Below are 25,871 nucleotides of genomic sequence, written 5' to 3'. Positions count from 1 at the left end.
CTCTATGTTGAGACGTCATGTTCAGCCAATGACAATATTTTATTTCCATTGCAATTGAAATCAACAACTGACATCAACAGTATACAAGAATTGATTCGTATACTGCGATTGGGTATTTCAAGTTCATTATCTGACTATGCTTTACTTGCATTGGTCAATATTTTAATGAGCTGCGGAATATTCTCTTCTCGTTCAACCACAGCCAGAATGGGAGAGGATTGTACATTTTGGCTGTGGTTTGCGATGATGGGGTCACCCTAACCAACAAATTTACATCTTTACAAACAATTATTTTTTTCAACGTATTGATTCATTTGAATCTTCTGTATGAATGAATTATCCATGAAACAAAGAACCAATTTGCTTGTCCTTGAACATTGACCCTCACAAATTAAAATGTTTCCACATTAATCTTACTTCATTTGTACATTCCTTTTTATTATATATACATGTGTATTTTTTTTAATAGGATGGAGTCAATTTATAAATTAATTAGATACATTTTTCCTTGTAGTACCAGTAATGATGGATGAAGCTTTAGGTTATTTAGAGGAAAGAAAGGTTGGTTTTGTAGTGAAAAGGAAATATTGGTAGATAATTATTGATATTACATGCAGAAAATTTTAGAGAATCCTAGTAGCAAATTTTGTAAATATATTGTAATCTTTAGAAATTCAATTGTATCTTAAAAATTATTTTTATAATATCCGTTGACAATCTTCTGATACACAATTGATAAAAAACTCATTTTTTAGAGAATATACGTAACTATTCTTTTTATCATCAGGTACATGTATTTTATTGTAGAAAAAATCGTCATCATTCAGCTATGAGGTGATAGTTGTTGATGATGGCAGCAAAGACAAAACTACACAAGTAAATAATTTTACTCTGTTCAAAGTACATGTACTGTTTTCTGAATATCTTGAAATATTATATGTAGATAATTTTATCCGCTATATTTCATATTTTTACCTCCAGACAGCACAAAAATATTGCAATAAATTTGGATCTGAGAAAGTGCGAGTGTTAACACTTGCAAAGAATCGCGGAAAGGGTGGAGCCATTAGGCTGGTTAGTATGCCATTAATCTTATTTTGTTTCAAAAAGATTTTGTTTTGTTGAGATGTAGTTCTCAAGAACTGAATAAAAAAAGTTGTGCATCTCCCTATTTTCTTTGCAGCAATTGTTAGGTTTTAAACTTGTTGCATTGCAAGGATAATTCTACAGTACCACTGGCAGCTTATTTGGCGGAAAAAATACAAACTCTGTCATAATAAATAATTGAAGTATTCTTCTACGTGTAAATTTCCTGATCTGTTACCTAGTAAAACCATATTTTATTGGCTATGGTTAAATTCATTTATTTGTCTGAGAATTTGCTTGCCTTTTTTCAACCTCAGAAGATTGGTCTCCATTTTCTTTGTCAGATTTGAATATTTTGCAACATATATCTTCAGGATTAACCTTCCTATACCTTAATTTTTGCAATTCAAGTTTTTAATATTACATGTATTGTACATCATCTGATTTTTTTTGATAGGGCATGTTTTCTGCCAGGGGACGATACCTTCTATTTGCTGATGCTGATGGAGCAAGTAAATTTAGTGACTTTACAAAACTGGAGAATGAAATGAAAAATATAAATAAGGACAGCAGTAACAGGGCAGTGGTGTGTGGGTCTCGTGCACATCTGGAAGAGGAGTCTATAGCACAGGTAAACTCAGAATCGGTGTTGTCACCCAGGTAAACTCTAAACTAGTGTTGGTGGTCACACTGGTAAACTCTGAACCAGTGTCCGTGGTCACATTGGTAAACTCTGAACCAGTGTCGGTCAGGTAAACTTGTGTCAGTTACACAAGTAAAATATGAACCAGTGTTGGTCACACAGGTAAATTCTTTTAGAGGTTCATTCTTTTGTTTAATGCTCTCTCCACTGTAATAAATCATTCAGTCTATCCAAGAACATATTTAAAAATAAAGACCTTGGGTTATCTCTCTGAGATTGGAGTTCATATGTATGAATATTCACATACATGTACATTGTATATACAATAATCTAAAATTGAAAAAAAAGAAAATATGAATTTTCATTAAACTTGCTAATGATGTTATACTTCATTTCCAGAGGTCTTTATTTAGGACAATCTTGATGAAAGGTTTCCATTTTGTTGTCTGGTTTCTTTGTGTACGGGGAGTCAAGGACACACAATGTGGATTTAAACTTCTTACAAGAGAGGCAGCAATTCTCCTCTTCTCTAATCTGCATGTAGAGAGATGGTGGGTCTTGTTTTCATAAGAAAAAGACAAATCATATAGAAGCTTAAACTAGTAACTGTATACATAATAATATTTCTGGACATTCATTTATTACCTATTCAGCAGGGTTCGACATTTACATTAGTCCGTTAGTCTCAGACTAATACATTTTCATTTGGACTAATAAAATCTGTGGCTAATTAGTCCGAACGGAGTAATAAAATTTTCTGGAAAAAAATCAATAATTTACTGATTTCAATTCTCGACAATTTTCACTGGAAAACCCCGCATGTATTTTTAGCTTTCTAGCTTCTTGGCGGGAAGTTAGGTAATTCTGAGTCGATTCGGTGCTTAATTTTAGGACTGATTGGTATGAAATTAAATATTTAGTATGACACATAAAGAAAGATCTCGGACATTTGGGTGATGTAATCATGTATAGAGAAAAACGAACGAGATCGGGAATATGATCGTAATTCCTGATCGCGAGATTTCAACGAATCTTGGATTTAATCATTTCACATAAATGCTTTGTTTATTTCAAAAAAAAAGTACAAAAAGTACATTGCAATGTTTATTCTATTTATTTATTTTTTTTACGGACTCATAAAATCGCGCTCGGACTAGTAAACGTAAAGAAGCACTAGTCCGGCTGGACTAAAGCCTTAAAATGTTAGTGGCGAACCCTGTATTCAGTCACACTGTAATAATTTATTTGCCATAATTGTCATGAAAAATTGAAAGGTAGTATGCATTGCTAACAAATGATGAATGCTACTTTATGTTTTGTAGGGCATTTGATGTAGACATGCTGTTCTTAGCTCAGTACTTTAACATTCCAGTAGGAGAGGTGGCCATCACCTGGACTGAAATTGAAGGTATAAACAGAAAAAAAAAGTTTCTATCCTCATTTTTTTCTCTTCTGAGCCAAAGGCTCAAAGGGCTAATGCTTTGTCCATGTATACGGTTTGCATCAACTTCTTGGAATATGGGCCGTATCTCAAGACCCCTTGACCAATTTTTGTCAAATTTGTCACAGAGTATCCTTGGCCCAAGGGCTTTCAAGTGTAATAAAATAGTGATGTGACCCTTAAGCAATGGGAGATAATTAGGGAGTAATGGTTGCTAAAAAATCTTCTCAAGAATCACTGAGCAGGTTATCGCCAAACTTATGCTTAAGGATGAATAGATGTTTTAAATTTAAAATTTTTGAGGAATCACCAAAAAATAGATCACAGTGACTTATTTTGGGATTTTGAACACTTTTATCAATATTTAGGATAAAAAGAGGCTTAAAGTCATCAGATTTGTCAGTTGATGCATATTGGGTCCTTAGACTCTATTAACTAAAAAGTAGGTCACAGTGACCTACTATGGAATTTCATAGTTTCATCTCAATATTTAAGATACCAATAGGCTTAGAAATAACAAACTTTGTTGATTCAGCCAAAAAGTAGATCTCTGTGACAGCTATATCTGTTTCGGATAATAAGAGGCATATTATCATCAAACTTTGTCAGTTGATGCATCTTGGGTTCTTAAAGTGTGTTAACCAAAAAGTAGAACATGTTAACCTTATTTTGGAATTTCAAGGCTTTATCTATTTGAGATACCAAGAGGCTTTTAATAGAAACGACAGCTTTGTGCAATTTTTCAGGAGAGCAATTCTAGGTTCTCAGGCCTCTTGTTTCATTCTAGATCACCATGTTCTTGTCTTAGTGAACAAATACTATGAAATCATGTTTTTGTGAGGTCAAATTTTCTTGGTTTGAAGAAAAAAATTTGGTTCTAGGGGATTTGATTTTGTGGTTGGGAAAGTGCTGAGTAGCTGCATATATGAATTATACATTTTATGGTGGACATGAATTCTTGTGTCTCTTCATACCTCAACCCCCCCCCCCCCCCCCCCCCCCCCCAGTTTGTGAGGTCAAATTTTCAAGGTTTGAAGAAAAAAATTTGGTTCTAGGGGATTTGATTTTGTGGTTGGGAAAGTGCTGAGTAGTTGCATATATGAATTATACATTTTGTGGTGGACATGAATTCTTGTGTCTCTTCATACCTCAACCCCCCCCCCCCCCCAACCCCCGACAATTAGTGATTTCACAGTATTACCAATCTAGATTAATTTCTGCTATGTAAGGAGTCACAAACATTCCACAGAAATTTTTCCAAGCATACATAAAATACAATTAAGGCATATAGTGGCAATCTTAGAAATCTGCATAATTTTCTACCTGCAGATTGAACATAAATTGTGTTTCTGCGGAATTTTGACGTGGAAAAAAGTACCTATAGTAGTGTGGCCTTTCACTAGGCAGTGCATGTATTTACATCCCATTGATCTGTCAAAAGAGATGTAGAACTGTGTATTCACATGAGAAAAAGCATTTACAGGGAAAATCTAGAAAATTTCACTGAGTTCAGTTGGTGCAGACATTGTTTCCTCTGATCAAAGGGATAAGCTTACTTCATCCAATGTTTGTCAGCAACAACTGAAAGTCCAGACTATTGGTAGAATGTTCTAAAATCAAGAACTCTTCAACTTATTTAAGTAAATTGATGTGCTTGCAAGGTAGAATGATTTAATTTCTTTCTGTTTTTTTTCTGTTTCAGGTTCAAAAATGGTGCCTGTCTTTTCCTGGATACAAATGGGAAAGGATATTATTTTAATACGACTGCGATATTTACTAGGTGCATGGAAGATCAAGGAAAAATCCAAAGTAGAATGAGAGGTTGAAAGTTATGGTTGAAAAATTTTGTGTGAATGGGGCTTTCATCTCAATCATTTTCATTATTGCTGAGTGATTGTATTTCTATCACATGATTGTAATAAATATACAAGTAGTGTTTTTTTTTTCCTTTTTTGGAAAGGATATATAGGGCATAAAATATTTGTGTTCAGATTTCTAAAGCAGTGTCAGCCAATCAGAAAATATGCTTGCTCTGCGTAGAAATATGATAACTGCAACTTATACGTTGTAAGACAGTTTTATTTGCCAGAAGGCCAGATGTAGCTCATTATGAGAGAAGATTGTAAGAGTTTAAGAGGTCTGGGCCATGAGATCATAAACTGGGAAAAGACCTTTCAAAATTTATATTTCGAATAATTTGATTTTTATTTTACAAACATGTTTAAAATGCACTTGATGATTTTGCTTTATGTTTACTTAAGAAATAAGGTATCATTTTTAAAAATCTATCGGGCTATAAATACGGGTTGTTCACGAGACCAAAGGGCTTTATGGTAAATTTGATCTCCTACCAACCCGTATTTATAGCCCGATAGATGTTTTAAAATGATACCTTATTGCTTATATTTACATTTGTGACTTATTCATATTTTATATTTGCCTGATTATAATATTTAAGCGTGAAACGTTTTATTTTTCAAACCCAACGGCACATGTTTGATCCACTGATTGCGCGTCGACCCTTTATGACGTCACTGAGAAATTACGTCGAACGTATATGACGCGAGGAACCCGTGTTTATTTAAGAAATAAGGTATCGTTTTTAAACATCTATCGGGATATAAATACGGGTTGGTCACGAGATCAAATTTGATCTATTGATTGCGCGTCAACCCTTTATGACGTCACTGAGAAATTACGTCGAACGTTTATGACGCGAGGAACCCGCGTTTATACGGATATAGATACGCGTTGCTTTAAAAGAAAACATTTGCAAATGTAAATATACGGATATAGATACGCGTTGCCTTTAATAGTGTTATATAAAAGAAAACATTTGCAAATGTAAATATAATTTTTTCAAAAATATTTTTAATTTGAAAATTAATTTTACTCTCTTCTTAGTTTTATTGAGACTTAATCTGATCCATCAAATTTTCTTCCTTCTGTAACATAAGGTTACGTAAGTAATAATAGAGAAACATTTCTATAAATTCCTGGAGTAGATATCAAAGATCCTTTAAAAAATCAGAAAGCATAAAATTACAATGACTGACCTTTTCTGCAGATTCATGCAGCAATAGTTATTCTATAATTTACAATAAATATATACATATATTAAATATATGTATATAATATATCAAATGGAGTGTAAAATGGTCAGGTGTACCAGAGCATGGGGCTCTTATGTTAGTATTTCATATAGTAAAAATTCATCAGTCTAAAAAGAATTTAATGAAGCATAATAAATTGTGGCAAAATATGCATAGTACTTCCTAAAGTGTGAAAATTTCTGGGAACATGTTTTTACCCCCCCCCCCCTTCAATTGGACTCCTGGATAAAGATGAAAATTCTTGAAACCTTGTTGCAATTCAACCACCAAGATGATTTATTAAAAGTTTCTTTGTCAAACGTAAGGAAATTCTGAGAACTGGGTTTTGTAGGAAAAAATGTTTTTTCGACCCCCATTGGTTCCCACTGGCGAGGATGGAAGAAAAATGCACATGTACCGGGCACCATTAATCGTGTTTCAAAAGATGAATTGGCTTTTGCTGCTTATTTGTGATGGGCGGACGGAAAGGGATACCAAAGTATACAAGGATTTTCTTAAGATATTGTGATTTGGAAGTCCCAAACCAAAACTTTTTCTTTAAGTATTTTACCCTGGATATCTCGAATCCTCGGATACCTCAAAGTTATTGAGTTCGAGATAACGAGGTTTGACTACCTTTGATATATATCTTTGATATATAGATCTGGTGGGATATGGACGCTATTTTTGTTCTTTCATACATCTCCTCATTGCTGATCTTGTTCGGCCAGAATATCTTGAGTATTCTACGGAGGCATCTTGTTGGAAGATATCTAGTTTTTGAGTGATGTTGTTTGTCACCTTCCAGGAGTCAGATCTCTTGAGGACTCCAATAATATTTGTTTTGAATATTCTTATTTTGGTTTTGGTTCTGATGATTGAATTCGAAGATTTCCAGATGTTCTGTAGGTTTGCAAAGGTGGCACGGGCTTTTGCTATTCTATTTTCAGCGTCCTTGGTGGTATCTCCATTGGCTGTGATCTTGCTGCCAAGATATATAAAATTGTCTACTTCTTCTATTCTGTTGTTATTTGCTGTAACTTCCTTATCTATCTTTGTAATATCTTCATTAACTTTGTTTTGTTTACATTTATATTTAGTCCAATTTGTCTCCCAATCCTGACTAGGCCATCAGTTTTGCCTTGGATATCCTTATGTTGCTCTGCTAGTAAAGCAATGTCATCTACAAAGTCAAGATCTTTTAGTGACTGTTGAAATGTTCAGGATATTCTCCTATTAGTCTGACTTTTAAGCCAGTCTATACAGAAAGTAAAGAGCAATGTTGAAAGCAGACATCCTTGTCGTACCCCCTTTTGGATTGGGAAGCTCTCTGTCAGTTCTGTGCCGCAGATCACCTGTGCTTGGAAGTACTTGTAAAGCATCTGAATGATGGAAATGATCTCGTTAGGGATGCCATAATGTGTGAAGATCTTCCATAAAGCAGGACAATGTATACTGTCAAATGCTTTGGCAAGTCGATGAAATTGGCATACAGCGTTGCATTCAATTCATTGCTCTATTCTAAAATTTGCCTCAAGGCAAATATCTGGTTGTACATGATTTTCCATTTCTGAATCCAGCTTGTTTTCTTCACAAAGGTATGGGTCTACCATTGAGGCCATTCTGTTTAAGATGACTCTGCTTAAGACTTTGCTGGTAACTGACAACAACATCATTCCTCTCCAGTTATTTGAGTCAGCTAAGTCACCTTTCTTGGGCAGCTTTACTATGAGGCCAACCTTCCAATTATCTGGTGCTGTTTCTGTCTGCCAGATATCGGTAAGAAGTTTGGGTGTTAATACTTCCTCAGCTTTCAACATTTCTGTATCTGATCGATCCCTGGGGTTTTATTATTCTTAAGAAGTTTGATGGCCTGTTTTACTTCCTCTATTGTTGATACGTCAGTATCGATGTCCAAAGTGTCTACACCTTTACTTATTTCAGCTTGTTCTGTTGATGTACATTCCTGTTTAATACTTTTTCAAAGTGATTTTTCCAACAGGTAAGCTCTTCTTCTATACTGGAGGCCAATTCTCCATCTGGTGTATCTTTGCTTTTGAATCCTCCACTCAAAATTTTGTGATGCGATATAAGGTCTCCATCTTTTGTTTTGAGGCAATATCTTCTGCATCTTGTGCTAGCGTGTCACCATAATCTCTCTTGTCCCTTCGTGCACTTAACTTCTTTATACTGAGTATGTTTCTTTTAGCTGATCTTTTAGTCTGGCTGACCTGGCTGTTAGTATTTTCTTCTTTGTTTTGCGTCTTAGTTCAACCAATTTCCATGGCTTAGATGATACCCAATGGCATTCTTCCTTCTTCTTCCTTTTCAACCCCAATGTTTTCTGCTTCAACAAGTGTGGTGTTGAATTGTTCAATACTGAGTTCTTGTTTATTTTTTATGATGGTCAATCGGTTTTTAACCTCTATCTGAAATGATTTCATGACTGTGGGGTCTTTGAGTTTGCTTACATCCACTTGAGTTGACCGATTTCCCCTTTCTTTATCTTTCTCAATTTTACCTTTACTAGGACCAGATTGTGGTAATGTTTTATATCAGCCCCTGCTCTTACATCCTACAATGTTCCTCTCCACCTCTTGTTTATCAGTACATGGTTAATTTGGCTGTTTGTGTGTCCATCTGGTGAAGTCCATGTTAGTTTATGAATGTTCTGTGTTGGAAGATGGTACCTCCAATAATTAACTTATTTTCTTGGCAGAAATCTTCTAGTCTACTACCATTGTTGTTTATCACACCACAGCCATATTTTCCCATTATGGATTCTTTTCCTTCATTGTTGGTGACAACTTTTGCATTGACATTACCCAGTATGAGTAGTACATCATGAACTGGTGTCTCCTCTATGGCTCTCTGCAGTTCTTCATAAAAGGAATCCTTTTCTTCTTCGTCTTTGTCTTCTGTAGGTGAGTAGCAGACTACAACAGTCAGTTTAGCATATTTTAAATGGAATCGTGCAGAAAGAAGTCTGTCGCTGAGTCGTTTCCAGCCTAACATGCACTTCCCTAGTTTCCTACTGAGTATTAAGCCTACACCACTGCTGTGCTGTTTATCGTAGTATCTGATGACCAGTGGCCCCATTTCCTGTCCATCTAGTTTCACATGTACCTAGTATTTGGATGTTATACCTGTCCATTTCCATTAAGACTTGAGCCAATTTTCCTGTCTGGTAGAGGGTGCGGACGTTCCAGCAGCCAACTCTACATACTTATTTAGGGTGGAGGATGTTCACTATCTCGGTGTCAGTTTCCTGTTGGGTTTGACTTCATGATATCAGTTTCCTGAATTGTTTCCAATCTGTTATCCTCGGCTTTGGTTTCTGTAGCAGTTGATTTTTTTTTACATGTGAGGGTCGCTCACCCTGAGCAGAACCCCCTGGACTCGGAGGACCAGTGGTTTTCTGTCAGGGTTTCTCTTCCCTTAGGTCACAAATTCCAGTTATTCAAAGCCGCCGGAGACTCGCCTTTCGCCACTGTCCAGTTGCCGTAGCACTTCCAAGGTCACCAAAATGAGGAGGTGTGACAAGTGACTTTACTGGCAGAACCTTTTTGAGAAGATGGACATAAACTCGAAGTAATACCTCTCGAGAACCTCACCAGCATTTGACCCCCATACGTAGACAATTTGAATAGAGAGAGAGAGAGAGATTCACTTCAAAAGGATACTCACTCCCCATAGGCGTCGGAAGCAAATTGAAAGTGGGGGGGGGACTAATTGAAAGTGAAAAAAAAATTCAAACCTGAAAAAAAATTGACAAGCAAAAAAAAAAAAATTGAAAATTGTCCAAACTCAAAAATCCTATTTCGTGGGGGGGGGGGGGGGGGGGCTAAACCTACACCCCAATGTTCAATGCCTATATTATGTCTATCTTGGCCAACTTGGCAAAAAAGTGGGAGGGGCTTAGCCCCCCTACCCCCCCCCCCCCCGGTTCCGACGCCTATGCTCCCGCCCCAACACGGATTTGAACTCGAGGCCTGCGGAATCTGTCTCCTTGCGGTTCAGGAATAGCGCTCTAGACAGCTCGGTTATCTAGGCAAGTAAAAAAAAAACAAAACAAAACCTGCCTTTGATGCCAATGGATGGACTGTGGCAACGCACTTTGAAAAAATTATGCACTTTGAAAAAAATTTTCAATGTGCGTTAAAATTGGGACAAAATCAACGCAATTTGAAAAAAAAAAAATTCAAAGTGCGTTAAATTTGGGAGAAAATCAACGCACTCTGAAATTTTTTTTCAAAGTGCGTTAAGAGTGTACATCAAAATTTTTTACCATGGAGACACTTAACGCACTTTGAAAAAATACGTATAAAACAAAATTCAGGACTTAGATTTTAGTAATAGACAGCATTAATTTGTTATATTTCTTCCGAAAAAAAAAAAACTGATGAATTGATCTACCCTCATCGAGAACGTGGAGAAGACAGGTAGAAAGTCCCTCAGCCCAACTCTCTATCTTTCCTACACAAATATAAGTATTTAAATAACTGGTATGACATTGATATTATTTCTCTCAATAAATTTGATTTAACGTAAAATAGATGAAAAAACTGAGGTAAGCTTTCCTGAAAAAAAAATACGCACCCTATTAAATTAAAGAAGAGAGCTTGGATAAAATTTAAAAAAGAAAAGGAAAAAAGAAACAAAACTGTGCTATTAAACAATCATTCCTCCATTATTTCTAAAAGATCCATTTCCCTTTCATAAAAATAACAGTTACGAGAACCTTTGGAAACAAGACAACTCCTAAAAATCTTTAAACGTCTATATATCTCATCACCGAAAAGTTATCCAACCAGGTTCAAATAAATATTTATCATACCTAAAATTTGCAAGAATATTGACCAAGCCGTGCACATTTTTTTTTTCAAAGTGCGTTAATATGGTCGATATTAACGCACTTTGAAAAGAAATATTTTTATTCAAAGTGCGTTAACGTGGTCCCAAAATTTTTTTTTCAAAGTGCATAATTTTTCAAAGTGCGTTGTAATAATGGACTTCACGAGGCGCTGCCCTATGCTACATGGTCATTGGACGTGAGATACAGCATTTGGACATTAGTTTTATTAGAGGTTTATACAGAAAGCACATAGAAATTCACTCTATAAGGATACTCACTCCCCGACTCCCGCCCCAACTAATATCAAAATCATATATTTCAACAGAATAGATATATAACTCGATTCCAACTTAAATTATATAATAAAATTTTTTTTTAAAGATAAATTTAGATTTTAAAGTACTGGTAATTTTTAGTCTTCTTCTGATTCTTCCTTGTACTTTTTACAAGACTTGTCCCAATATTTAACATTCATTCGAGGAAAACATTATCAAATTAATCTTCCATTATATCAAATACATGTATAATGATTTAAAAGTTTTGTATCATAACTCATAACACGATAATTCTAATAAAATTTTAATTGCTTGCATGCTAATTTTTACTGATTAGATAGATAACGATTACGGTAATAAAAAGGAAATGTTAAATCATGAACTAACGACAATTTCATTATCACATCGGTTTACGATATCGTTGTCTCCTAAAATCTAAAGCAGGAAATAAACATGTATGCACCAAGGGTATGTGTATTTTTTAAATAGTTATCTGTTATTCATTAATCTTTTATTTTCTCTTTAAATAGATTCATTGTAAAACTACATTGCTTATCTATGTACATACATGTATTAATATATAAAGCACGTTTTGTTCCTTACAAGTTAAAAGTTATACTACTGGACCGCCCCACGTAACCCTTTGTATTATGCACAAGTGCGAAATAACAATTTGAGCTCTGTAGAAATTTCTGTCCTGATACTCAGATAACATGGTTTATGTTAGGAACAGTCAGGAAGATATCTTATGGAGTCCACGAAGCTCTGCCACAAGACTGATGTCAAAAGAGTTAATTTGCGGTGGCATTCCACCATTCATTTTGACAGACAGAACATGCAAGGCTGCATGACAGAAATTGTCGTCATAAAGAGATCAAATTGCACTGATCATGGTACATTGAACTTTGTTGATAATTAGTTTGCAGAAAAATTTGAGACTCCGAATGTTTCCAAATATTATGAAGTTTGTTGTTGTAGAAGATTGAGTTGAAAAACTGAAAATCACCATCTGTTATGATACTACGTATCACTGTTGAATGCAAAAGTTTTTTTTATTTGTCGATGGAATAATTCCAAGACAATTATGACGGAAAGTAAACTGTGGATCTAGGTAAGGCAGAGGTTTTTTTTTCCCGGGAATTTCGATAGTTGCAGAATCCATTTCAATAGTTCACATCTAAAGGGTGCATAGGGGAGGATGGTTTTAAGGATGTGCCAAGGTTGGAGGGTTAGTGCACAAGATATTGATATGAGATAGACCATAACACTGAGGATTGTCATCCTTCATCACATGCACACAAGACATGTTTTCTTGTTTCGATTCTCGTTTATTATGATGGCCGTGTGATCAAAGTATCGTCCAAATGTAGAATTCTCATGAAATACTGGTAAAGGATTATCGCAGAATTGTTAGAATTTTGAGACGCTGTATTTAGAGCGCAAATTGCATGCATACTAGTATCCATTATGGTAGATACATCAGTGCATGGAATACATGAACATCATCAGCTTGCAAAGGACAAACATACTTAGGGTCCAAAACACATATGGATAATGTTGAATTGCGAGTTCTTATTCATCTAATACATCGTTAAGAGAAAAAAAGCAACCCTGTCTTACTCCTTCTAATGCTGGACTGAAGTTGGTTAATGATTTCAATACTTGCATTATAGCATAAAAGACATCGGTGATTTGCCCTAACTTTTCTTTAATTCCTAGGTTGTAGAGTTTGTACATCAATCCGTGTATCTAGACTATTGATAAATAACCTGGTCATACAATCTTGGTCGGTCATGATTTCAATCCTATCGAATTCATTTACTTGTTTCCAGAAAACAATTACTTGTTTCCAGAAAACAAATATTCTGTTATAGATTGGTTCCTTATCCATGATTATGGTATATTGTTTCATGTGAATTGAATGAAGTTATGTCCGGACTGCCTGTAATCTAAATAAGAAATTTTAAGAAATTTGTTGAATTCGTTATAACGAATTCAAAAAAATTGTTATAACTATATGGAATCTGGATAGGGCCATGAAGTTCACTATCGCATCATCGCACCATCGAGGTATGGATCGACAGTGCGTTGTTGCGATAATGCAAAGACGAAGCAATTGTGCGATGATGATGAAGCGATTGTGCGATGACGATAATGCGATGGCGCGACAATGCGATGACATTGATGCGATAGCACGATGAATTGATGACGCGATGGTGCGATAGCGATGAGACGATGGTGCAATGACGGTGAAGCGATGGTACGATGACGATGTAGCGATGTTCGCTATAACTCCATCGTGCTATCACAGCATTGTAATCGCATTGTCGCGCCATCGCATCATCGTAATCGCGATATGGCACCGTCCAGTCATCGTCATCGCGCGCGCCATCGACCCTTTAGTAGATGCTCGATGGCGCGATAGTGAACTATGTGGCCCTATCCAGATTCCATTAATCGAATTCAAAAATATTTTTAGATTTAGATTATCAACCAACATATTCTTTTTTTGTGAAGGAAAAATTGCTAACTATCAACGCAGAAATATATCATTGGAGTAAATACAACTTACTTCGGATTTTGCATTGTTTACATGGAATTCGCTTTAGGGGCAGTCAATTAAATCACTGGCAAACAAAACTTCATACGGAGAATATACATTTAAGAACCTTCTATACACCAGTGCAAAATATTGAGAAAAATATACTGCATAAATGTGTAAATATTGAGCTTATCTGTTTAATTTTCAACATAGGGTGCGTGGCATTTCCCCCAGAAAAAATGTTCAAAGACAATTAACAGTAGCAATGAACAGAAATCACTGTTGTTAACTTCAGTGGAGAAAATACATGCAAATGAAATGTTCAATTTATTTATCTTGGCCTTTTAAAATGTTTAGAATACTTGAAATGATCACAGATTGAGTACACAGGGAAAAGTGGCTCGCATGAACTTCATATAAAATTCGCACGAATATCATGCAAATTCTTCGCATGAGAAGGAGACGAAAAGGACCACGCATGATATTCGCACAAAAATATCATGCAATTTTCACATGAAATTCACACGAATATCATGCGAAAAGAAAATCGCACGAAATTCATGTGAAAAAAAGAACCCAGGTTTCATATGAATATCATGCGAAGACAAGCATATTTTTTGTACCCCAGATATTAATATCAAGCTATTATCTATTAGTGCACCAAACCTAATCCATTAATTCTATCCTTCTTCCTTGGAAACAGAATTTTTGCTTCTTGCAAATGAAGTTTTCTTGAAAAATTCTCTTTTTCTTACTTAGTCAGTTAATCCAGACACAAGTAATGCATGATTATACAAAAAGTAACTTTGAATTTGAAAGAATCAAAACTTGTTTTCTGGACTCCCTGACTAAATAAAGACATCTGTGACATCAATTTCTACATTGAAAACTAAAACAATTGATCTTTTTCTATCTTCTTTATTGAGGTTCTCATCACATAAGATTTCTTTATCTTGAGGATTCTGTTGAGAGGGTGTTGTCGTTATAGCTGAAAATACAAAAGTAAACAATCTCAAGTTATTGAAATTCATAATGGACAATATTTTTTTTAAAATTAACTATGACTAAAACCCTAGGCCCTTAAGTAGGATTAATACCTCTTGGTCATAATCACCTGTACGCCAAGTATGTTCTCCAGATACTACTCCAATAAAAAATTGCATTTTCTGAGATACTTCTATCAAGTCTATGACCTTGACCTTGACTTATGACCTCTGTTCTGGAATTGGCATATCTTATGATCATTATCAACCATTAGGGCAGTATGATCTTTGGGAGTTACTTTTTTCAATATACAATTATGTTATGGCCAAGAATTTAAACTTCAATTCCTGTTACTTCTACATTGCTTAAATGACCAACAGGCAGGATTGTTTCACTGCCTCAAGTCATAATTAAGCAACCTTAAAAACATATCTAGTTCATATTACCCTATGTTAGTCTTGGGATATATCTTTGAGTCACAGGTGAGTTTTGTCTCAGGTATGTCTACTGTGTTTCCATTATAGAGTTGTGAATGAAAATAATTTAATACATTTGTGCCCTTTTGACCTTGAAGATATCTAAAATGCCCTTGGTACTGGGTCAAGACTCATCTCTGGACACAAGCTACCTTTCTATCAGTTATGAGCCTAAGATTGTTTTCTTGGTTACAAAGTCATGTTCAAATAAGAATTTAATTCTCTTATTCCTCTTTTTAAAAGTTTGACAAATCAGTCTGTAAATTCCTGTTACCAGTTAGTTCATATGTAATTACAAAGTGTAGGGAAAAACAAGATGTGTTTGTGAAACACTGATGCCCCCGTATGGCAGCTTATGGTGAAGGTTAAACTTTCTCAAATGCAAGTCAAACTGCAAAGTCGAGAGATCAAAAATGCCCAAGCACAACCATTCAAAAGTTATGGTCAAGGTTAATGTTTTCTAAAAGTGGGCCAAACTCCAAGGTCAAGGTCAAAGGGTCAAAATTAATGGTATTCAGGGGGAAGACCTTGTCATAAGAAATATACATGCAGAATATAAAAGCCCTAGCACCAACAGTTCAGAAGTTATGGTCAAGGTTAAAGTTTTTCAAAAGTAGGTCAAACTCAAAGGGCAAGGTCAAAATTGTTGATATCCAAAGGAAGGTCTTGTCACAAGGAATACACCTGTGAAATTTGAAAGCCCTAGTACTAACTATTTAAAAGTTATGGCCAAGGTTAAAGTTTTTAAAAGTGGGTCAAAAGTTATGGCCAAGGTTAAAGTTTTTTAAAAGTGGGTCAAACTCTAAGGTCAAGGTCAAAAAGTCAAAAATATTTACACCCAAGGAAAGGTCTTGTCAGGTGCCCTAGCACCAACTGTTCAAAAGTCATGGCCAAGGTTAAAGTTGGGTAAATTTTTACAAAAGTGGGTCAAACTCCAAGGTCAAGGTCAAATAAGTTGGTACCAAAAGGAAGGTCTAGTCAATAAATACACATGTGAAATATGGACGGACGGGGCAAAAACTTATATACTCACGACTCTTCGATTACCAGGGCATTATTATAAAGTGGTTTAAAAGATAATTTCCAGACAAAACATGTCTACAGACAGACAAACAGACATGGTGATTCCAGGACACCCTTACAACTTCTTTGTAGGAGCTAGTATATAACTTCACTGTAGGGGCAAAAAAGTTTTAGCTTTTACCAATAATATATGGCCCAGTGATCTTGACTTTTGAGATAATTCAATATTTTACTACACCTACATCACTGTTTTCGTTATCCCTAAATGCTCTCCCATTGGAAAATGGTTAGTCTGCACATTTCTGTTAAAACTTGAATTTCCTTAATCTGAGACTTAAACAAAACATGAGTTGTACTAACTGGCCAAGTTCGCAATGGTTAAAATTGGCATTTAGGTGTGATTCTAGAGAATGTAATACGTACATCTGGAAAGTGCAAAAGTTTACAATAACAGACAGACAAGTTTTGACAGTAAAAAGCTTACTAAAGCTTCTGGCTTAGATGGAATAATTAAATTAAATATGTTCAGCTTAATGTCAAATTTAAATTGTCGAAAAAAAAAATCATACATGTATTTACTTACATGTACCATTGACAAATCTGTTTGCATGTATCTTCTGAGGATATAGGTACTCTGGTATTTGAAGCTGTGATGACATGCTAACTGTGCCTACAGTGAAAATTAAAAAAGTTTCAGATACTGTCAATTCAATAGCATTTGGTTAATTATCTCCTTAGTACTACTGCATTTTTATGCATTTATTCTATAAATTAGCAGAATATATTTAAGAATTAGATAAGCAGAAATAACCTGAATGCTTATGGTTCTGCTAGTCTGATTCAAATAATTCACAGGGAAAAAAATCCTGCTTTTCTGCAGCCTTATCCTGATTTTCTGCAATTATATTTTTGCTTTTCTCTGTTTGATCTTCTATTATGGCCCCACCCTACCCCAGGGGACATGGTTTGAACAAATTTGAATATACCTAACCTTACCTGAGGATGCTTCTGAATTGATATGGCTAATCATGGATTTGCAATTCTTTGGAAGAAGATTTTTATGATTTCTCCTATGTATTCTCATTTTAAACTAAATTGATCACCAATTATGGCCCCTCCCTACCCCTAAGGGACATGATTTGAACAACCTTGAATGTAAACTATCAAGGATACTTCCATATAAATATGTTTAATCACTGCTTAACTGTTCTTGAGAAGAAGATTTTTCACATGTATGCCTAACATAAAAATTTGATCACCCATTTAGGCCCTCCCAACCCCCAGGGGTAATGAATTGAACAAACTTTAATCTATACTACCTGACAATGCTTTCATATAAATATGACCAATCATGGCTTTGCTGTTCTTGAGAAGGAGATTTTTAAAGATTTTTTCTATACACTGTATATATATTTCTATGTAAAAATTTGTTCACTCATTGTGATCCCACCCTGGCCCCGGAGGTCATGGTTTAAACAAACTTGAATCTACACTACTTAAGGATGCTTCTTCATAAAAATCACCAATCATGGCTTAACTGTTCCTGAAAAGAAGAAATTTTAAAGATTTTTCGTTTTCCTATGTAAAACTTTGATCACCCACTGTGGCCCCACCCTATCCCAAGGGGTCATGATTTGAACAAACTTGAATCTACATTATGTCAGAAAGCTTTCACATTTCACATAAGTTTCATCTTTCTGACCCAGTGGTTCTTGAGAAGAAGATTCTTAAATATCCACACCCAATTTATACTATTTCTTACTTATCTCCCCTTGAATATCCACACCCAATTTATACTATTTCTTACTTATCTCCCCTTGGAAAGAGGGTATGGCCCTTCATTTGAACAAATTTGAAACCCCTTTACCATAGAGGATACTCTGTATTAAGTTTGGTTGAAATTGGCCCAGTGGTGGAGAAGAAGATGAAAATGTGAAAAGTTTATGACAACAATGACAGACGATGGACAAATTTTGATCAGAGAAGCTCCCTTGAGCCTTTGGCTCAGGTGAGCTTAAAACCAATCATGGAAAAGCAGCATGGAGTAGTCGCAGAAAAGCAGACAGGTTGCAAAAATAAGATGGGGGGAAAAGTATGTCAGCCACTTGATCATAAATAACAACATTAGTTATATATATTGATGTATACCTTTGCAATAAATATTTTATTCTAGATATTTTTTACCTGTTTGCATGCAACATATATGTATAATCTTTGAGAAGCTATCAGTGTGGTATAGTGGGGGACCATCTGCTCATTTTCTAGCAAATACCTGCAAGTTAAGAATACAACATTTTAGTAAATATTTCTCAAACATGTCATTACTAAACACAGAATATACAGTACAACTCATTTACAGGGAAGTTACTCGGATTTGCTTTCTTATAATTAAGCTTCTTTATATATCTGCATGTATTTTGGAATCCATTACAGTTTAATTCCTAAAACAACTGAGATTTACCTCTTTTTATGAGAACTGAGTTCTGTTGTATTTTCAATTTAAAATGTATAGATATGTTTACAGTGGCATTAGTGCTCCTAAATAAATACTTTTTATCTCTAGCTCAATCAGAAACCAATTGATTTATTAGCTATATTACATTACTGCTTTTATTAATATTGCAAACAGAGCGTCAAACTTCAAACTCGATGAATTATAAACATTTTTTATATCCATCCCCATTTATAATTAACCTCCTAGTGTTTTTAAAACACTGAATTTATCACAGCACACCCCTATGCCTGCCCTGGTGGCAAAAAGATCAAAGAAAACATTATTCTTTTCACTCTTTAAGTCTTGACCTTTTGGTTAAGTGATTATAGTGGATTGTACCACATAGGAAGAAAAAAAAAAGACCCCACAAAGGGACACAACTCATTTACTATTTGCAAACTAGTGAACATGAACTACAGTGTATCTAAACAGATGTGCCCCCCACTGTGCATGTCATTAGTACATTGTAGTAATTATATAAATATCATGGTTCTATAGAGAGAGAGAGTAACCTCTTTGTGATTATACATGTACATTTACAAACTAATGTTTTGATTGGTGGTGATGGGTGAATGTGAGGTGTAAAGCAGAGTTTGGAGAGGAAGAAATAGGGAAGGTCAGAGTCAGACAGAGGAATATAATGGAAATTCAAAATAGTAGAGTTGAAGGGATGGGAGCTAGGAGAAGGATAAATTAAAGACCCACCCCACTTTTTTCCAGGCCACCCTTCCATTATGTATCTATTTTTAGAACAAAATGATTGACTTACAGTCTGATTAAAAAATAAATTAGGTATATCCTAATACACATGTATAACTTTACAGTGCTGTATATTGCTTGGTGAGGTTTACACCGGACCCAGGTGCAACAGGCAAAGAGTGCCTGTGCCAGGTCCTTCTTATTTCAACATATCTATTTATTAAGCTGTCAGCATACATGTATATTGCCAATAAATTATATTACATTCATCTGGTGATAAAGGAGATAAAAATATGACAAACTTACAGAAAATATGCAGTTGAATTTACTCTGCTCTTTCTTGTCTGCTTTCTCAGCCGCATCATGACGTAATATGTGACGTACGGCATTCCATAAAAAAACTACTTTTGGTTTCGTAAAATAAGTGTATAACCCCGTAGTCATCAAAGTTCCGACTTCGACGCGGAAATAAATTTTCAAAATAAAGATTTAAAGGACAAAAATTATAGTTATTTAGATATTTCCCGATTCTGTGATGAATACGAAAAGGACTGGCAGATTTAGCCAGGTTCTACTTGCACTTCCTGTTACAGAAAAAAAAACGAGTCAGTCGAGTGTACCCTCCTGTGGCTTGTTCCAGAGTTTCCTTTGGGATTTATGTGCTCTAATCCCTTGAAACGACGGTGAATATGTATGTACTGTTAATTGTTTGTCAAATTTTGTGTTTAAAATGTAGATTCTTATTGTTATTCATTTTGCAACGAAAATTTTCAGAGTAAATTCGGATCTCGTTTTCGTTTCAGGTTCAACAGTTCAACGTAACACGGCCAGGTGAATCGAATGGTTCCGTTTCATCGAAGTCATAATGAAGTTATGCATTTTTTATGCTAAGCGACATTTATTTGAAGGCTTTACTAAATTTTGAGTAAGTAATTAACATTAAAAGTGATTTTTAATTGTGTATATTGTTCTGACACATGTGCAAGACTTGTAAACGCGACTTTTACAGTGTATCACACAAAATATTTTAGGACGCAGGTCCCACAAAAGATCCAATTTTCTTGGGGATTAATCTCAGAAATGTGAGGGTTATTAATGAAAAAATTCCTTGTCAAAATTAAACTGTTGCATTTGATATATTCTAATTATTTTATGCAGATTAAAAAACCCATCTTTTCAGCATTATAATGTCTGTAAAACTCATAAATCCAATTGGAATATCATAACTAAAATGGACTATTATATCTAATTTGGACAATAGGTTCCAATAACAACCTTATACAGTGTTTTCCCTTTATTTCAAAGTAAAGCATTAGAGATCAATTGTATCTGGCTTTGGGTTGATGTTTATGACAAATCTCTGTGGACCTTACAATTAAATTTTATTTATTTTTTTTTTTTAATTATTTCAAAGCGGCATTTTTATCAATTGAAGTGACTAATTTGGCCGGTAGCTGGTTCTTAGGGAAATCACTACTTATATAGAGAGTTGCATGGTCAATAACATGTTCTGATGTCTGACATATGCCTCTATTGTGCAGTTATTAATGTACAAAACACAGGGTCTTCTGTTTTGCCCAAAACATGAAATACCAGTGCAGTTTAACATAAACAAGTTGACAAACCATGGACCTTTCAGGTGATAACATGGAATTTATTGTATGTAATGACAGATCCTATTCAGTAATTATAGGAGTTAGCCCCTTTGACTGAAACAATTGGAATATCAGTATGGGTAGTTAATAAAGATTTTTATGATTTAATTTCTTTGTAGGAAATGCTTGTCAGGACAAAAGACTGAAAAAGACTGAAAAACTGCCTTTAAACACAGCCATCATTAATGTAAATGGATTCCTAAGGAGCATCCAAACAATATGTTATTAGGATCATCAGAGACTGGCAATTTTTTACCACTCACTGTGATAGATGCATCTAAATAAACATTGAAATGTTAAATTTTTTTGTTCATTGCTTTTCCTCATATGGTATTAATATTGCATAATATTCTTGTGAATATCGCACGATTTTCACACGAAAAACAGACAAAGTGGAATTCGCATGGATATCATGCGAAATTTTAGTCGCATGAAAATCGCATGAATTTCGCATGAAATTTGTGTGATAACATTCGCATGAAATTCGCATGTGGGACTTTTCGCATGATTTTTGTATGATTTTCGCATAAATTTCGTGCGAAAAGGCAAACGCATGAAAATCATGCGAGCCACTTTTCCCTGTGTATCACACTGCATGAAGATTTCAATTTATTTGAATTCAAATTAAGGGCAGATCAGATCTAACTGCAGAAAAATACCATAGAATCAGAACTCTTTAGTGCAGTGTAGAGAGGGTTCTTTGTCAACAACATCTGTTTAGTCATAATTCGTTGTAAGAGGGCCAATATGCACAAAAATGAAAAGAGGCATAGTATCAACAATCCTTAGATATTAAAAATAGTATCAGTAGCTTCGATAGGAAGTTCTTTTACAGAGAATTGCATGTTTTTTGTTGATTTATAGATTGCGACGCCACTGCATGGTGTAAACTGATATCTGATTTAAGACCATGACCTAATTCACTCTCAACCTTCAGCATTTAAACATCGAAAAAGATTTTCGCATCAATCATTATGAAAATCGATGTAATCTGTGTATAGTAGGCGTTTTTGAAAGCAGACAATTTAACAACAGGAGCTGCACGGTAAACTTTTGGACTATTATTAATGCAGATTGGTAGAATATTTATTATAGTCTCACTGTTATGTATTAACTATTCGATGATAAACAAAAAGTTTTTAAAAATTGTTTTATTGTTTTGAAAGGTCTCCGAATAATACACTAATAGGCTACATTATTGTTAAGTACATTAAAATTATTGGCATTTAATTTAATTTCATTGTATGTAATCTTTAAATCATAATTACAGTTTATAAAAGTTTAACTTTTATGTAGAATATGAATATATACTTGTTATAAAGTATTACAATAGAAAAGATAAAAAGCTTGATTTCAACTTGTATTTTCAAATGAAAAAAAAATAATATATGCAAAAATTTCCAGTCCTGTACAAATCTCTGAGAAAGGAAGTTTGATATTCAGTCTGGAAAAAAATTTCAAATCTTCCGCTTTCAAGGGGAATGATTTCAAAGGTATATCCAAATATTTCACTTTCATATATAAAAAAAAAATTCTGGTAATGTGTTATCAATTGCTCGAATGTTTATATATATATATAGAGAGAGAGATCGAGAGATCGTGAAATCTTTCATTAATTGATATCGAAATGGTTTGATACATGAACTAATGACAATTTAATTATCACACCTGGATTATTTAATCGAAGATTCGGGGGATTATAGTTTTTGCTCTGTCCGTCCGTCTACCTGTTGGACCACAAAAACTTTAATCTTGTCCATAATTTTTGATTGGATGGAGCTATGACTTTCATATTTCACATGTGTATTCCTTCTGACAAGACCTTTCTTGAGTACCAACGTATTTGACCTCTTTACCTTGACCTTAGAGTTTGACCCACTTTTGCAAAATTTTACCAAACTTTAACCTTGGTCATAACTTTTGAAGGGTTGGTGCTTGGGCTTTCATGCTTCACATGTGTATTCCTTTTGATAAGACCTTTTCTTGGGTACAAGATTATTTTTGACTTTGGAGTTTGACCTATTTTTGAAAAACTTTAACCTTGTTGGTCCCTTCTGACATGACCTCCCCTTGGGTACCAACAAATTTGACCCTTTGATCTCGACTTTGGAGTTTGAACTACTTTTAAAAAAATAACTTTGACCAAACCTTTTGAACGGTTGGTACTAGGGCTTTTACATTTCGAATTGTGACAAGACCTTTCTCTGGGTACCAATTATTTTGATCCTTTGACCTTGACCAGTACCAACCATTCAAAACGTGTGGTCAAGATTAAAGTTTATCAAAAGTAGGTTAAACTCCAACGTCGAGGTCAAAGGGTCAAAATTGTTGGTACCCAAGGAAAGGTCATCTCGTAGGGGCCACCAAATGGGTCAAAGTCCAACGTCAAAAATATTTGTACCCCAAAAAAGGTCTTATCACAAGGAATACACATGTGAAGTATGAAAGTCCATGGAGTTTGACCTACTTTTAAAAACTTTAACCTTTGCCACAACTTTTGAACGGTTAGTGCTAGGACTTTCATATTTCACAGGTGTATTTCTTGTGACAAGACCTTCCATTGGGTACCAACAAATTGGACCCTTTGATCTTGGAGTTTGACCTACTTTTGAAAACTTTAACCTTGACTATAAATTTTGAACGGTTGGTGCTAAGCCTTTCATATTTCACAGGTGTATTCCTTGTGACAAGACCTTCCCTTTTGGATACCAGCATTTTTGATCTCTTGACCATGACCTTGGAGTTTGACTTGCATTTGAAAAACTTTAACCTTCGCCATAAGCTGCCCAAACGGGGGCATCAGCGTTTCACAAACATATTTTTTTTAAAAATTGTTGATATCTGACAGACAAATTAAACAAAAAAAAAAACACAATTAATGTAAAACGTCTGGGATTCCCCAAGAAAATTTTGAAAAATTATTTTTCCAACTAACACACAATAAACAATATGGAATAACTTTAAACATTGAATTTTTCACAGCCATGAAATTGTTGTTCCTCTTTGTGGTATTATGTGTGAATTATACCTGGTCTTACAATGTAACGTTAGAAGGAAATGAAACTGGAAGATTGTAAGTGCAATAATCTATTTTTTAAAAGATGTTATAAACCGATATAAGAATTACTGATCTACTTAACAACTGATCTTGGTTTAGTAAGTGTCTCTGTTCTGCGTTATTTAGTGTTGATTGCTGTAGTGTAGTAACTTGTTTCTGTAAGTTATTGCTGGCCCGTAGAACGCGGGGGCCAGGGGGCCCGCCCCCCCCCCACTTTTTTTCTGAGTATAGTTTTTGCTAAAGTAAATTTTCATTTAGATGCTGGTTGCCCTCTCCTCCACCTTTTGATGTTGTAATGTCGAGTGCAGGCAACTTCCAGGATTTGAACAATAAATTAATGTTTTTTATATTTATTTGTTTGTTTGTTTTGTTTTTGTTTTTTTTTTTTTGGCTTGTCAGATAATTTTGGGAAGTTGCCCCCCTCTTTCTCTTGGTCAGTGTAGTTTTTTTGTTGCTGTTATTTTTGCTTGTCATATTCTTTTGGGAAGTCCCCCCCCCCCCATTTTGAAACCGTTGCTACGGGCCTGTACTGTTTTCAACTTGTATTAATGGTCTGTGTTAATTAGGGTTGTAAATGTTACCGATTAGTTGTGTTGTTGATCTGTGATATTTAGTTTTATACTTTGTTACTCAGTGTTGTAAATGCTGCTGACCTTTTCAGTGTATTAAATATTTCTTAAGTCGTAATAACGACTTTTTATCTCGTTAATACAACTTTTTATCTCGTAATAACGACTTTTTATCTCGTTATTACGACTTTTTAATTTTTTTTTTTATTTTCTTATTTGACCCTTCTAGGCTTTTGTATGATGCTAATGTATGCAGTTTTAATTCTAAAAATGTTCAGTTCACACCTCCAATAATTGTTACAAAGAAATAACCTTCAATGTTGGTAGAATAACAACTCCAAACTATTTCAAAGCATTGAAATTCGATGTTTGGAGCATAGTCGATTTGATCGGTAACATTTGCACAAGAACTATTTTACAAATATACTCTAGGTGAATCCTAAACTTTAGATATTAACCTTAATTCAATCTTTCCTAGTTTTATTTACAGCTGGTTATACTCCAGCACACAGGCCTTTAGGTCGCTTTCATCCGACTTACAAAAATTTGAAGTGTAAAAAAAAAAAAAATATTTTTTTACACCCAAAATTTTTCGTAAGTCGGATTTAAGCGTTCCAAAGGCCTGTGCTCCAGTGCACACAAAACATAGGCGTCAGAAGGAAATTGAAAGGGGGGGGGGGGCTAATTGAAAGAGAAAAAAATTTCAAACCTAAAAAAACCTTGACAACCAAAAAAAAAAAAAAAAAAAGAAGGAAAAATAAAAATTGTCCAAACCCGAAAATCCTATTTCGTGGGGAGGGGGAGGGGGGAGAGATCGAACTTCTTTTAGTACAAATTCTTGTAAAAAAAAAAAAAAAAAAAAAAAAAAAAAAGTTTGGGGGGGGGGGGGGGAGGTTCCCGGTTCCGACGCCAATGCAAAACTGCTTATATTATTCTCTACGATACTTTCTTCTTCAATGATTTTATAAGTGTTGCCGAT

General features: G+C 34.7%; 3 protein-coding genes and 2 long non-coding RNA genes across 6 annotated transcripts in view; 2 read left to right on the top strand and 3 right to left on the bottom strand.

The window, feature by feature from the left end:
- Window positions 1–25,871, top strand: part of LOC133197197 (dolichyl-phosphate beta-glucosyltransferase-like) — a 132,180-nt gene that overhangs the window by 1,887 nt on the left and 104,422 nt on the right. The window contains exons 3-9 of one of the 2 annotated variants that reach the window (XM_061333103.1): window positions 515–561; window positions 808–876; window positions 982–1,074; window positions 1,544–1,717; window positions 2,129–2,280; window positions 3,052–3,137; window positions 4,873–5,019. In XM_061333103.1, coding sequence (XP_061189087.1) covers window positions 515–561; window positions 808–876; window positions 982–1,074; window positions 1,544–1,717; window positions 2,129–2,280; window positions 3,052–3,137; window positions 4,873–4,988 — 737 coding nt within the window. In that variant the 3' untranslated portion in view covers window positions 4,989–5,019. Of the gene's footprint in view, window positions 1–514; window positions 562–807; window positions 877–981; window positions 1,075–1,543; window positions 1,718–2,128; window positions 2,281–3,051; window positions 3,138–4,872; window positions 5,109–25,871 lie in introns of those variants that run through there. The other variant, XM_061333102.1, reaches the window with a different exon arrangement.
- Window positions 6,944–8,082, bottom strand: LOC133196164 (uncharacterized). The gene is made up of 4 exons (XM_061332094.1): window positions 7,795–8,082; window positions 7,570–7,692; window positions 7,337–7,470; window positions 6,944–7,247 (listed from the first exon to the last, which is right to left on the bottom strand). The coding sequence occupies exons 1-4, from the start codon at window positions 8,080–8,082 to the stop codon at window positions 6,944–6,946; spliced, it is 849 nt and encodes a 282-aa protein (XP_061188078.1).
- On the bottom strand, window positions 8,551–9,361 carry LOC133196163 (craniofacial development protein 2-like). Its single transcript, XM_061332093.1, has 2 exons — window positions 8,953–9,361; window positions 8,551–8,783 (listed from the first exon to the last, which is right to left on the bottom strand). The coding sequence occupies exons 1-2, from the start codon at window positions 9,359–9,361 to the stop codon at window positions 8,551–8,553; spliced, it is 642 nt and encodes a 213-aa protein (XP_061188077.1).
- LOC133196282 (uncharacterized) lies at window positions 14,836–19,972 on the bottom strand. Its single transcript, XR_009722309.1, has 4 exons — window positions 19,917–19,972; window positions 18,602–18,689; window positions 17,001–17,087; window positions 14,836–14,922 (listed from the first exon to the last, which is right to left on the bottom strand). It is a non-coding gene; the product is annotated as an uncharacterized LOC133196282 (long non-coding RNA).
- LOC133196281 (uncharacterized) lies at window positions 20,222–21,566 on the top strand. The gene is made up of 3 exons (XR_009722308.1): window positions 20,222–20,301; window positions 20,414–20,535; window positions 21,385–21,566. It is a non-coding gene; the product is annotated as an uncharacterized LOC133196281 (long non-coding RNA).

This window comes from Saccostrea echinata, unplaced genomic scaffold (assembly GCF_033153115.1).
Source record: "Saccostrea echinata isolate AGI-Se365-2 ecotype Australia unplaced genomic scaffold, CSIRO_AGI_Sech_v1 ptg000030l, whole genome shotgun sequence".
NCBI classification, from domain to species: domain Eukaryota; kingdom Metazoa; phylum Mollusca; class Bivalvia; order Ostreida; family Ostreidae; genus Saccostrea; species Saccostrea echinata.
The sequence above is the reverse complement of the archived record's forward strand: the minus strand, read 5'-3'. Positions and strand labels throughout refer to the sequence as shown.

Coding starts and splice junctions, on each gene's coding strand:
- LOC133196163 (XM_061332093.1), bottom strand. CDS start 9,361: ATGGGGCCACTGGTCATCAGATACTACGATAAACAGCACAGCAGTGGT. Junction 8,784..8,952: donor AAATAAGTTAATTATTGGAG/GTACCATCTTCC, acceptor GTCCTAGTAAAG/GTAAAATTGAGAAAGATAAA.
- LOC133196164 (XM_061332094.1), bottom strand. CDS start 8,082: ATGTTGAAAGCTGAGGAAGTATTAACACCCAAACTTCTTACCGATATC. Junction 7,471..7,569: donor GCTTCCCAATCCAAAAGGGG/GTACGACAAGGA, acceptor ACATTTCAACAG/TCACTAAAAGATCTTGACTT. Junction 7,248..7,336: donor ATAAATGTAAACAAAACAAA/GTTAATGAAGAT, acceptor ATATCTTGGCAG/CAAGATCACAGCCAATGGAG.